At 43.2% G+C, this 13898-nt stretch overlaps 2 protein-coding genes across 2 annotated transcripts; one reads left to right on the top strand and one right to left on the bottom strand.

Moving 5' to 3' along the window:
• Window positions 1–3649: 3649 nt before the first annotated feature.
• Window positions 3650–11264, bottom strand: ids (iduronate 2-sulfatase). Its single transcript, XM_028416745.1, has 13 exons — window positions 11028–11264; window positions 10556–10692; window positions 10294–10471; window positions 10118–10206; window positions 9792–9992; window positions 8941–9111; window positions 8727–8853; window positions 8135–8305; window positions 7672–7778; window positions 6089–6205; window positions 5602–5712; window positions 5288–5413; window positions 3650–5211 (listed from the first exon to the last, which is right to left on the bottom strand). The coding sequence occupies exons 1-13, from the start codon at window positions 11101–11103 to the stop codon at window positions 5086–5088; spliced, it is 1737 nt and encodes a 578-aa protein (XP_028272546.1). The 5' UTR covers window positions 11104–11264; the 3' UTR covers window positions 3650–5085.
• A 565-nt stretch (window positions 11265–11829) lies between these two features.
• On the top strand, window positions 11830–13721 carry dcps (decapping enzyme, scavenger). Its single transcript, XM_028416462.1, has 6 exons — window positions 11830–12045; window positions 12573–12723; window positions 12804–12949; window positions 13035–13148; window positions 13230–13340; window positions 13448–13721. The coding sequence occupies exons 1-6, from the start codon at window positions 11851–11853 to the stop codon at window positions 13712–13714; spliced, it is 984 nt and encodes a 327-aa protein (XP_028272263.1). The 5' UTR covers window positions 11830–11850; the 3' UTR covers window positions 13715–13721.
• Window positions 13722–13898: the final 177 nt, after the last annotated feature.

Below are 13898 nucleotides of genomic sequence, written 5' to 3'. Positions count from 1 at the left end.
AATCAAATGGAGACTTTTTAAAAGACTCTCAAGACTTCAATTCTGTTCAATTAGAACAAATACTATTGGCAGTACTGGGTCACAGTCTGCATGTCAACATGTGGTGCTTGAGGTCACATGGTTTTGATAAATTAGAATGCCCTCAGCTTTGCTGTTTGATCATAAATGACTCTTCTATACTAAAAATTAAATACTGCTGCTTGTTGGCTCAGGAAGAGGATCCTTGGTGACAGGATCTGTGGGTGAAACAAGGACCCCTGGACTGACCTGGTTTTCTTGGTGGAGGTTGGTGCTCTCCTTCAGCTCAGCAGAGAGGTATCTTCTCTTAGCTCAGCTGTCAGCTCCTCCACCTCTCTCAGGAAGCACAGCTCCTTCTCGGTTGAAGGTTGGCACAGCTCTGTGATCTCCTGAGACATTCTTTGACAGGCGGCATCCTGTTGAGCTCTCGGGTCAGCCATGAGCTGCTGATTCTGTGCCACACAGTCAGTGTGAGACTGGCCTCTTTGGTCCAGCTCACACTGAAGGGTCTCAGCCTGCTGTCTCATGGTGGGGACTTCAGTCTCAAACCTGCGGCTGAGATCTTGATGTGCCTGGTTTCTGTCTCACCTGGATGTCAGCTGTAAAGCTCTTTACCTGGGTCACCAGCAGCACCTCATAATCTGGCTGAAGAGGTTTGAGTCCGTACTTCTTCTTCTTCTTGTGTCTCATGAGTTCATGAATCTGAACATTGATCCATTCAGGGTCTGGATCAGAGTTCTTCTGCAGCCTCTCCATCTCCCTCTTTGTCAGCTTGTCCATGTTGATGTAGCTCTCTCACCCTCTTCTGTCCCTGCCTCTGGACTCTTGTGTCATGCAGCTCTTGGGCAAGGTGCAGGACTTAAGGCCTGGTGAGGTGAATCAGTGACCCCCCTGTGCACCTTCTCCTGCAGACCTCTGATCTGTCTGCACAGTTCTTTGCTGTGGACCTGTAGACCTCCTGGTCTGCTTCATCTTCATCTTCCTCTTGTCTCTTCAAAGGGCTCCTGTTGTTGAACATTGCTTGATTGTCCATTTCTTAGCTGGTTTGTCATGTTGGTTTGAAGTTGTGTGTGTGAACGTTGTATCAGTGTGTATCGGTGGTCTCTGTGATTGGTTCCTGTACAGTGGTTTGTTACCTGCTGTAAGGTTACAATGACCTGACTGCCTGAACCCCTGTGATGCCTTTGCCTAATTTAAAATGAAACAAGAAAGATTAGCCCTCAGGATGCATACTAGAAGATGCCAGGAGAAGTCTTCATATTTCCTGGGACACTGAAGTTTGTCAAAACAGGGTCTTTTCTGTTCAGCGCTTCAGAGGCTCTAACGACCTGAGAGCTCGTCAGCTCTAATTGAATGACTTCTGATTAAACTGCTTTCACGCTGACAGGCAACATGTCGCATCATGTCCAGACTCTAACTATCTTGATGCTCCATGTGCTCTGAAGATGCCGATGTCAAACCACAATCATTCTACCAGCCCTACCAATAATCCCACTGTACATAGCTATCGCAAAACATCATGACTCACTGTGACTGCATGTATGTTGGTTCCAGGATTAAACTTTAACGTATGATCAGGTGGTTGTGTTTACTGTAACAGTCTAATACTTCACAATATGCTCCCTTTTCAGTGTTACACTGCACCAAATGAGATGAAATACAGGGCGTTGAGTCAGTCCTCTCCATGTCATTGTTAGCAGTGGTATTGAACAGTAATGACCACAGCAGCATCTTACAGTCATTGTGGCTGCCTTTACATGCTGTTTAATGTGCTGCAGCCCAGCAGCTAATTAGCTAACTAGCCTGCAGTTGTGAAGGGAAAGCTCTGACAAAGTACTCTTCAAATCCACTTCATCAAGTCCTTGGGAGGCAGAATACAGTTTGTTTACTATTCCTGGATCCATTCACACAGTAAACACACACACACACACCCTTGAGACGAACTCCAGTCTTAATGCAGCTGAGCTAAGCGGTTTACACACACACACACACACTCTCTCTCTCTCTCTTTAATTTAATTGTGTATGTCACCACCGTTAACAGAAAGGCAGCATGACCTGCCAGAATATGAGTCCATAGCGGTAATGCGATTACCAGAGTATGAAACATAATGGTGGACGATGAGAGTGAGACAAACACTGAGTGGATAGGAGAGAAGGCACAGGTAACATGGTGTGAGAAAAAGAGACGGCAGCAGAGGTACAGGGGGAAAAAACACACACAGCAGGTAAACAGTAATGTAATTGCCATTAGATCAATTTGGTCGTGGTCAGAGATCACTGCTTGTGATGATAAATATTGATCTGATAAAACCACTGAGGCAGAAATATGAGCTGACATGAATACAGGCAGAGCAGAGTGGCTGCAGCTGCGCACACACACACACACACGCGCTTTATTCTCCAAATCATGAGGGTGGAGTGTAGCGAGTGAGCGACACACCAAACCACAACTGCTGCCTGGAAAAGTAACACTAAATTAGGTTTTGATTAAAACAATCAAGTGACTATGTGTGAAGTGAATGAGGTCATTTTCCTGTCTAATCTTCAGAGAAGTACAATTCAGCCCCACCAAGCTTTAAAGAGACACAAGACACAAAACACACAGGAGCCCATGGAGACCAGATTATAAAGTAAAACTTCACATTATGGCTTCAGATTACACCTTCATCTGCTGGATGTGGTAAATAAACACAACCTTGAATGCTGCATGATTTATATAATAAACAAAAAATTACTATGTGCCCCTTTTTGCATAAAGCAGGGGTTAATAACTGTTTTAGCTTGCAGCAGCTCTGTGTCATTAACAGTGATAGACAGAGGATTCATCCAATCACCTGCTACGTATGTTCCTTCTTTCCAAACAGGTTGTTGAACACTTTCCTCATCACATCCTTTCTAGGCCACCCATTGTTTACATTCCTCTGTACCTACTAGATATCTGTCTGGTTTGTCTTACTGCTACACTCTGGCATACTATCAATCAAAAATAGTATAAATAAGTCTTAAAGCACACACTTTTACAAACAGGACATATAGAAATAAAGCAAAACTGGGCAATGAAGTGTTAAAACAGCCATGAAGAAAAGGTGTGAAAAGAGAAGAAATGCTTAGAAGAGGTAAAATTGGCAGGGGAGCCATGTCAAGAGCTTCCCTGGTCTTGGGTAGATTTTTTGACTTCTCATTTGCAGCAATCGGACTTCACTTCAAGCTGGGTTCCACAAATGGTTCTGCATGATTGCTTGAAAATTGAAAACTTAAAAAAAAAAAAGTGTGTTAGGCTGTATTCATACTATTCTTCAAAGTGCAATTATGAGGCTAACTGTTGCAGATATACAGTCTGTGGAATCATGCACAAATTACAGAGTGTTTGGTTCGGGTTCAATACAGCCGGCGCGCTGCATTCTCTACTCAGACGCGAGTAAGGAGAGAAAACACAGAATAGATTGGTGGGTCCCTGAGGAGCTCCCTCACTACTCTGCAGCTTTACACTTCTGCTGTGAGTGAGCACAAAATGCAACACAACAGGGCGTGAGGGTGTGCAGGCAGACGGCAAAGTCTTTCTGCAGGACACACACAGAGGAATACACACACACACACACACACACGCAAGTCAACTTCCACCGTCTGCATTCATCAACAATACTTTTATTTTTTTTTTAACAAACCAATCGAAACAAACATAAATATATTAACGTGTGTCCTTGCCAAGGCTGAGATGTGAATTATTTCTACAGTATTTATTTTTCATTTTCCCAGAAGGCTGCAGCTCAGGTTTTAAGGATGCTCTGATGCAACTTAACCCAAGGATAAGCTCATTTTTCATTGTCAGCGTCTTCATGGACAGTTTTTCCTGCTCCTGGTATATTTAAAAATGTTACGACACAACGTGGAAAGAAAAAAAAAACAGCTGATTCAGTTCCACCTTTCTTTGCATCCCAACATATGATAGAAGCTGACTGATGACACATGATTCCTTTTTATCCCATTAACCAGCCGGTGCAGCCTACAATAAAAGTTGACAGACTGAATCCCTTCTATTCATTGTTGGACCTGAAATCAAAGCTGAAACTGCTTTCTTCTAAATTACCCCGGCACAGAATGTTCATGCAATGGAACAGCAGTAAAAATGCAGCTCCTTCATTTGCATTGAATTATCATGGGCGGCTTTTATTCACTTCATTTCGGGGTCTGGGAATTGATCTGAACTGACTGTTTACTAGGAAGGGGGGGGGCAAATAGCTGCGAGTGACATCAAGTGCAAATAGAAATGTCATATTGTTTAACACTACAGTACAAAACTGTGGAAGTCCCCATTAGCAGTTGTAGTTCAAAGTGAGATCCAGTACCCTGAAGCGCTGAAGAGCCCTCGTTCCAAAAAGAGAACATGGCATTGCTTTTAATTAAAAAGACTATTACTTCAGGTTTTCTCAATGCTCCTTCAGGTATAGTCCTTTACTGTGATGGTTCTCAGTGAGAGTCTGTGAAGGCACAGCCAATCAGAGCCGTCGATCACTAAGAAAGTGTCGAGAAACAAAGCCCGGTAGTTCAGATAATCATTCATCTGTGTGTTAATTAGATGTCTTAAAGGAACAGTAGGAAAGAAAAACTATAAAACAATAAAATATCTGTGCCATGTTTAGTTTTGACTGTTGACTCTGAACTTCTACACAGAGCTGTGCTAGTCTTTTCCCTTTGCTTTCAGTTTTAATACCGATCTACTAAATGTAATTAATGACACTTCCCTTTTGTCCACATCTGTCCACTGCTAAAATCTGGAGTGATGTTCCTCCATATAAGATGACGGTAAATGCAGACGTGACATAACCAGACAATAAACTCATAGTGTTTATCTGAGAGAAATGAGGAACTTACACGTTTCTGTTCATCTGAATCAACACTACTTTGCAAAGCCTGAACTGTTTTCCAGGAGGAAGCACATTTTTACTCACTTTGTTAGCGTCGCTTTCTGCCTGAAGTCCAAACGGTTAATATGACTTCTACCTGATACTGATTCATGTGCGTACTACAGTAAAAACAGCGTTCAAGCCTTTTTCCCTTTCATCCATCAATCTTCCCTTAGTACTTGTCCCCATCTGTTGCGTTTCATTCTCGTCGTCGCCTTCTCTCTTCTCTTCCTCCCTGCTGTGAGGTAGCTGAACTGCAGCTTCATCCTCTTCTGCAGACTCACAGTCTGTACAGCGGGACACTTGTCAGTAAATGAACAAATAATTAAGTCGGAAATGTGTTGGATCTGGATTCGTGCTTACATGAGGAAGGCTGGCCATCTTCCTCATCATCTCTCTGTGTTCAGAGTCACTGTAGATGTTGTTGTCCTGCGATGGGTCGTCCGCCAGCATGTACAGCTCCCCGGCATGGACGTCAGATACGTTCACCTAGACGGACAAACAGTTGGATGATGCAGACTAATATAATCTGTTTCTCTCAGGGAAGATGTCTCCAGCATATTGTGTGAGCTAAGATGGATGGGTCCATCTGAACATAATACATTCACACAGAGCAGAATAATAGTGTGAGGCAGATCAGACAAAGATGGCGGTCATGCTCTGCAGGTATGTGATACCTGAAATGTCTTGGGGTTGAAGCTCATCCACAGAGTGTATCTGTAGTCCCAAGTGCGCAGAGAGTAGCCCATGACCTTTATGTCCTTAAGGTCAGGGAGGTCAGAGTTCACCTACAACAGAGGTATGTGGCATTGTTTTAAAACAGGAGAAACGTTCTGCAGTGCTGTCAAATCTGCAGCAGCCAACTCGTTCTGCAGCAGGTGAGCTAATGTCAGGCCGCCAAACCATGGCAGATTAACCTGCAGCAGGCGCAGCACTCGCCTGAATATTTTAAATTCAAAGATCAAGTGCTTGAAGGTGGCAGTGTGTAAGCAGCTGTCCAACACTAAATTTCATTGATTTTAATAGAATTCCATTATTAAAAAAATAAAAAAATATACCAATGTGTTTGAAAAAAAAAAAAAACATATCTCTGCTTCCTGACAGAAACACAGCTATAATAATTTAACCTTTAGCCAGCTCAGGGAAGCCTTTTAAAAACACAACCTGTGGTGTGTCAGCAGGTCGAGGGTACTGGCTGAAAGCAGCGATCTCCTCATTCACTCCTCTTTCTCGGTGTCGAAAGGTGTAGGCCAGGTTGTTTCCCTCCGTACACAGCTCTTCCTGGAAGCAAGAACACACACCAAAGACTAAAGGAAATGGATGTCAGAGTCAATTAGATCACTGGCATCTCTGGTATGCTGGGGCTCGTTCATCAATGCATTTCGTTTGACTGTGTTAATGGTGCAGCACTGCTTGGGTTTTCTACTTCTTGTCGAGTAGGCGCCTTGGTTCACCTTATGTGCACGTTAAACATTTGTTGAGGATGAGTGGCCTGTGCGGCGGTGGACAACAGAGGGCAGCAGCAGCAGCAGGGGGCAAAGATGGAACGCTTACCATCCAACAGCCCTCAGTCTGAACAAAGCATCAGACACACTCACAACCTGTTACATCTTGTTAGTTAGACTCATCAGTTTGCACGCATGAGGTTTCTAATAGTTATCAGACCAAGCTCTCCTGTAACTGAATAAAGCTAGTAACCACACCAGTCCCTCTAAAACTAAATAAAAACTGCACAATGAGGGAGGAGAATATTTAAAAAAAAAAACACTACCTGTCAGATATTCAGTCTGTCTCACATCCTGCTTAGATGGTTTTTGTCTCATAAAACATATTTCCATCTCATAAGTCCAGTGTTACTACAGCTTTGATGGATGTAGTGTATCAGCAGTAATAAGAATGATTTCCAACCTTTGTGAATAATACCTTACTATCAACCACACATATAAAAATAAGCATTTTAAGGATTCTAAGCATACAAAAATCAAAACTTCCAACCAATCGAATGTTGGATCAGGTGAGAGCCAGGTGTTCTCCATCATGCCCTGAAGCTGAGATCAATCCAAGTGACCATCAGCAGGGTCTGACTCATCTCAAACAAGCCTAAAATCCAAGTCTACCAGATGCAGAAGAATCTGCAGTCCTGCTTCCAGCTCTGTCAGGTTGCACATAGACAGAGTGATGCTCTCAGCAAAATGCTAACGTGTTAGCAGACTCTTGTAATCCTGATTTACTTTCTTTCATCACTGTATAAATTGTGACACTTCTATAATGAATGAGAAGTATGAAGGTGCTGTGGAGCTCCTCCTAAATGAGCTAAATTGATCATTATTCCAATTGATTAGGATTTAATGTTTGAAACTGAGGGTAATTGTAACTTGGCAGCTGTATCATCAGCAATGAGACATTTCTGGTGTCTTCACCTCCAATTGCCATGTTCACAGCATAAATGGCACCAACCATTTGTGTGCTTTAGTTCATTACATCAGCATGCTAACACTGAAGATAAGAAGCATTATACAGAAAGTACATCTTTGGGAGTGATTACTTTGATGCACGAATTACATAACAATCAGTCGAAACAGCTCTCGCAACAAATATAAATATCATATTGGAGGACGTGTCTGGAAATGATCAGAATAATTAGGATTAATTAATTAAGGATTTAATCTCTGGACACCATAAATGTTAGAGGAATCCAGAAACTGGTGACCCTTTGTGTGAAATCTGGGCACTTAGGTTTTTGATACCTGGAATGAAACATCAGGACAGGGTCTGGGTGCTCTGAGGCCAGCCATGTGGGAGACGGTAGGAAAGACATCCACCAGCTCCACCATATTTCTTATGACTTTGTAATCTAAGAGAAGAAGGATACTGAATTCAACCACTGAGAGCAAAAACATTCAAAAAAAAAAATCTACTAAAACTTACTAAACGTCATGCACTAGAGTTTCATCATCATTGCACCACATGTTCTTGAAGTAAAAACTGTCCGGAGGTAGAATATCAAAGTGCGTCCCTGTCTAAATACTTTTGATGCTCTGTATGTACATCAAAGACAAGCTGGCACATTAATAAATGTTTTAACAAGGTTTATAAGGCCAATTAAGACGAAAAAATGTATTCGAAAATTAAACTCGAGTTCCCTCTTAAGGCTTCTCACATAACGTGTTATTAATATTGATTAACTCTTGGCCAGTGGAGGGGTCTTACTCTTGAAGCTCTGCTCAGAATGGCTTAAGACATCTACAAACGGGAAAGTTGGTTGTCCCAGCCAATTACTGAGACCGGTCACATAAGGGATGAAGATGATGAGGGGCACTTGAGTTGCCACATCAAAATTTGAGTATTTTGCCCATTCACCGTGTTCACCTAAAGACCAACCTATGAGAAGACAAGATCAAACATGTTAGTGCACGTGAAGACAATTCAGTCTATAGGGTTTAAAAAAATCATCCATAAAATACAAAAACTGATTTCTGGCCACAATTAACCTGGTATTTGATAACAGCATTAGAGTAGAGTATTCAGGCTGTCAGCCTCCACTGAGGGAAAACACCGAAAGAAAGTTTGAGTCACAAACTTTAAAACAACAAGGAGGTGATGAAAAAAGAGCTGTGACGAAACCCACACAGACTTCGCTGTTACAACACTGCCATCTGGTGGTCAGACACAGCAATTCAGCTAAAGTAGCACAATAGACATCCACTAAACACATGTACGACAACCTCATGACTGCATAATTAGCAGAATAAATGATTCAAATATAAAAGAGTACTTGCTGTGACAGCATGTGTCTACTGACCATGATCAGAGGTGAACACCACTATAGTGCTGTCAGCCAGCCTCAGCTTATCAAGGGCACTGAGCAGCCGCCCAACCTGAGCGTCCATGTAAGACACAGCAGCGTAGTAGTGCTGACGAATACGCAGCTGGAAGACAGGACATACAACACTGTGGGTTTAGTATTGATTTTAGGAAGAGGACATCATTTTAGTGCTGAAGCAGCCAGCTCATACCTGGAAGTCTGTTGGAATTGGTCCATAGGGGAAGCTGATGTTGAGTCTTTGGACATCCTCCCTCTTTCTTACATCTGTCCAGGGGTTGTAGGCCACAGGGGGAAGCCTTTTGGGGACATCAGGGTCAGGAGCCAGGGTCATTTGATCCAAGGGATACAAGCTCAGATACTCCTGTAAAACACAGTCAGAAACAATAACATAAAATAAAATACAGCCTCTGAACTCCCACTGACCTACAACCCCAAAGTCCTTCTTCACCGACTCCTCTCCTGTTCTGTTGTGTCCAAATAAACACTGCTAAGAAAAACAGCAGGACAATGAAATCCAATATTCTCACTCCATATACTCAGCTGTATTTGTGCCACTGAAACACTTCTGTAATAAAAATCTCAAATCTCAATCTCAGTACAAATTTTCTAAAGATCTAAAAGCCTGGGTGTGGACTGTATCTGAGACAAACACAGCATTATGTTGCTCACATTAGATTGATTTGCTATGCATTGCTCTTTTTACACAGCACTCAGTGTACCACACAGTCACTGCTCAAACCTCTGTCCAGCAGCACCGGTTCTGATTGTTCAGCTAATAAATATAGTGAACAGAAACACCCATTAAACACAGAGCATAACTGCATTTTCCTGTTGGTATATGTGCGCCTGATCATTATGCTTCTGTTTTACTGGTTTTACAGTGATTGTACTGTGGCCGCCAAACCAGGTGTGACCCTCAATTGTACTTTAAGAGTACTGCAGAAAGTCAGGACCAGCGAGTCTTAAAATGTTACCAATTCCTCTGAGTAACTGTATTGCTTATTTAGCAGAAAACTAACATTTGCTTTTCAGCCGGTGTACCTGTGGTATCCTAAAAGGTATGTGTGGTTTATGAAAGCCCACGGCCAGGAAGAAAGGACCGTCCTCATTGACCCGACTCTTCAGTAACCTCAGGGCCTCATCCGTGCTCTCCATGTCAGGGAGGGTCCCTCCGGGCTGCTCCGTCACGTTCACAGCACACAGCAGGTTAGCGTGGAGTTTACCGTCTTCTCCTTTACACATCTGAAGAGAAGAGCTTTCATGATGAATCCACAACAATGAGAAATGTTTATGTTGTTTGTGTGTTTATGCTTTCTTCTCACGTTCCACATCTACTCTGTGTTTGAGGTGTTGCTTCTGACTCACACCTTTTGTTTTTCAAATCTAAATGATGCTGGATGGTAGGCAGGGATGGACCAGCTGTAGGGGTAGTCATCTGTGTGGTTAGAGGCGATGCCTAAAGACAGGGGGGGAATTACAACACAGACATTGTTACAGCTGTACAACCAGACACACACACACACACTCACTGTGTTTCTACTACCTGGATGAAACACTTTGCCCACAGACATGGTGAAGTAGCCTTGTGATTTAAAGTACTGTGGTAGAGTGGTGTAGTTCCCAGAATGGACCCTCCAGTATGAGCGGAAGTCATAGAGCCTGGTGGTGTCTGGTCTGCGACTGGTTAGCAGGGACGTACGGCTGGGAGCACACACAGCTTGCTGAGAGAACAAGAAAAGGATGCAGGTAGTCTCACCTCCAGATCAAGTAGACAGCTTCAGAAAGTGAGGAGAGATGGAGCTGACCTGTGCAAACGCATTAAGAAAGACCTGTCCTTGGGATGCCAGCTGGTCAATGTTTGGAGATTTTACCACAGAGTCCCCATAGCAGCCTAACGATGTCCTCAAATCATCTGCCACGATCAAGAGGACATTCGTCCTCTCTGAAAGCAAAAACATCCTCACATCACACACGTTCACACTAAAACTAAACAGCAACCAGCAGCTTTCACTTCCCCTGACCTCAAACTCAACACAATGAGCAGAACAACTTCCCAAACAAAGTCCCACTCAGTGGCGAAATCACATTAACTTATCGGCTAACTCCAAATAAACAAAACATTAAGCATATTAGCTCTAATGTCCGCTAACCTGGTTACAGCTTCACTCTAACTCTTCCAATTTCTTTACAAATCAAAAACTACACGGACAACCAGCGCGAAAATCACAAGGAAGCGCGTAAAGTGCTGCTAGCATGTAAACCGTTCCCTGTACAAACCTCTCCTGACATTAATGCCAAGTGTCCGAGTGTGCACGAGCAGCAGGAGAAGCCATGTTCGGACAAGTCCGTACATTTCAAATTAGAAAAAAAAACTCGACACAGCTTTCACACAAACACACATAACACACACAGACACACACCGAGCTCTGTCTGTTATCAAAACAAACGAGCATGCCCACTGATCTTTAAATAACTTCCTGATTGACGAGCTGCCATCACTGCTGCGCCCCCCAGTGGTCCAGTCAGCAGCGGGCTCGCCAGGAAGGAGCTCCCCTCATTAGTGCAATGAGCTGTCAGTCATTTCACCACCTGCGACAGGCTCATTAATATTATTAACAGGAGCCGACTCAGGGGGTATGTGCGCCTGCGTGAACACAGGAAGCGATTCATGACGTAGACCATGTATTCAATCAGTCTGTTATTTGTTTTTCTGCTAGCCTATTAATTATGTAGACGAGAGAAGAGAGTTAAAAAGGAGGTCCCACTCCGCAAATTTAAATTTAATTTAATCATTCTTTAAATTGTGTGATTAAAAGTATGGCGGTCAAAGAAAAGGCAAATATTAATAAAATCCTTGCGGGTCAATATAATTTCATTTTTCCTCGGGAGTTGATTTCAGAGGTTTACTTTATTACATGAATCCCACTTTATTTATATCAAAGTGTACAAAAAGATTATTTCTTAAAATATCAATGCACTTCTGAACTTTCTTATTACATGCGCATGCGCTAGATTGTAAAGCCACATTTAGTGATTTGCATTTGATGTTGAGTGTGATATCGCTGCACGCATAGACGATCTTTGAGCAGCAACACGGAACATGGCGGACTGCTTGGCTGGACGTGAATCTGGAACTGATGAATTATCTCAGCAAGTCAAGAGGGCTAAAACTGACAGCGAGAATGGTCGAGAGGCCGAGAGGGAGTCTGAGTGTCAAAATATTCTTACTGGGTTCAAAACATCGAGCGTCTTGAATGATTCTGCTCGGGAGAAAGTCATCTTTGTCCACGGAAAGGTACTGTTCCTGTAAAGATAACTTACGGTACTTTACTTTGTTGACAGAAAGTACTTAGCCAGTTCTTACAGTGGTTAAAGTGTGAAGAAGAGTGACTGGAGGAGGTCTACCTCTCTTCAGTCATTCATTTTTATTGTTACATTCATTGGTGCAGGAAGTTTGTAACGGAAATGCATTTACTTCCGGTTTGTTATTTCAAAATACTAGTCATTAGAGTACCATCGAAAGCTGTACCATCCGTTTGCAGGGTCTGATTTGAGGCATATACTCCTACACCAGAAGAGATTTTTCCACTATAGTTTTTTATATATATATATTTATATTACTTTTACACATTACATTCTGGCAGTAGGGTTGTAGTCCTGTTATTTTGTTGAGGATGTATGTGTCCATTCAGTGGTAGCAGCTTCAAAGACAGTGCCGGCATATAGTAAGAGAAAGTACAAAGTGTGGTGATTTGTTTATTATTTAAAAACTGCTCATTGTCAGACTAGCCCATGATAAACTGTTGGACATGTCACCTTTAGCTTGCAGATCAGGAGGCCGTGGTCATCATGGAGAAGACTCCTGTCAGGGAGGACACCCTGGCTGAGCTCTTCAGCGGGTCCACTCTCAACCTGGAGATGAAGAACGACATCTACAGCACGTATCAGCTCCAAGCCCCCCCTCACCTCAACAGTAAGGTCCACAGTGTATGACTGTAAATGCCGCAGTCCGTCTGGGGATCGATAAGACAACCTGTTTGCTTCTGCTTGCAGAGATTAAGACCACAGTGGTGTGTCCAGCCACAGAGAAACATGTGAAGAAATACCAGCGTCAGGAGCTGTTCCTGGTAGAGGAGACGGGGGAAGACTATCAGTCCATCACTCTGCCCTACATCCAGCAGCAGAGCTTCAGCCTGCAGGTCAGTGCCCTGAAATGAGCTCCCCTGCTGCCTCACACACTTCGCAAGGCACAGCATCATTTTTGCCCTGATCTTTCTCCTCTAGTGGGTTTACAACATCTTAGAGAAGAAGGCTGAGGCTGACAGGATAGTTTATGAAGATCCAGACACCAAGGACGGCTTTGTCCTCGCTCCTGATTTTAAGTGGGACCAAAAGCAGGTGAGATACCAGGAGCACTGATAACTGTGAAGGAGCCTTATGCCTCTCAGTAGTCTCACAACATCTGTCCTCACCTTTCAGCTGGATGATTTATACCTGCTTGCAATAGTAAATAGGAGAGACATCAAGAGTCTTAGAGACCTGACATCAGAGCATGTACCACTGCTGCAGAACGTCTTTCAGAAAGGAAAGGTGAGGTTACAATGATCCACCATCTGCCACCCTGTTTGGGGAGAAAAGAACAAATGGGTTCCTGCCAAAAAAAGGATAATAATAATATCCATGTTATTGTGCTTTAGGAGGCCATCCTGCAGCGCTACAAGCTTCCAGCCAGTAAGCTGAGAGTGTACCTGCACTACCAGCCCTCTTACTACCACCTGCACGTCCACTTCACCAAGCTGGGCTTCGAGGCACCAGGTTGCGGTGTGGAGCGTGCCCACCTCATCGGAGACGTTATCCAAAACCTCCAGTCTGACCCTCAGTACTACAAAACCCGGACGCTGTACTTCCAATTGAAGGAGAACGACGGACTGCTCAGCAAGTTCAAGGAGGCAGGAAAGCTTTAAAAGACTGTTTCAAAGTGGCCGCCCATATTTGTGTTTTTTCATGTCTCGTGTCAGAAGCTGCTTCTGTACATACATCTGGTACAAACAGTTTGAAACATGTTTTCATTTATAATGTCATAGTGTTTCATTAAGTCTGTATTTTACTGTGTGTTTTATACATTTGACTAAAGGTATGTTTGACATG

This window comes from Parambassis ranga, chromosome 10, assembly GCF_900634625.1.
Source record: "Parambassis ranga chromosome 10, fParRan2.1, whole genome shotgun sequence".
NCBI classification, from domain to species: domain Eukaryota; kingdom Metazoa; phylum Chordata; class Actinopteri; family Ambassidae; genus Parambassis; species Parambassis ranga.
Note: the sequence above shows the minus strand (reverse complement) of the source record. Positions and strands in the feature narration are given on the sequence as shown.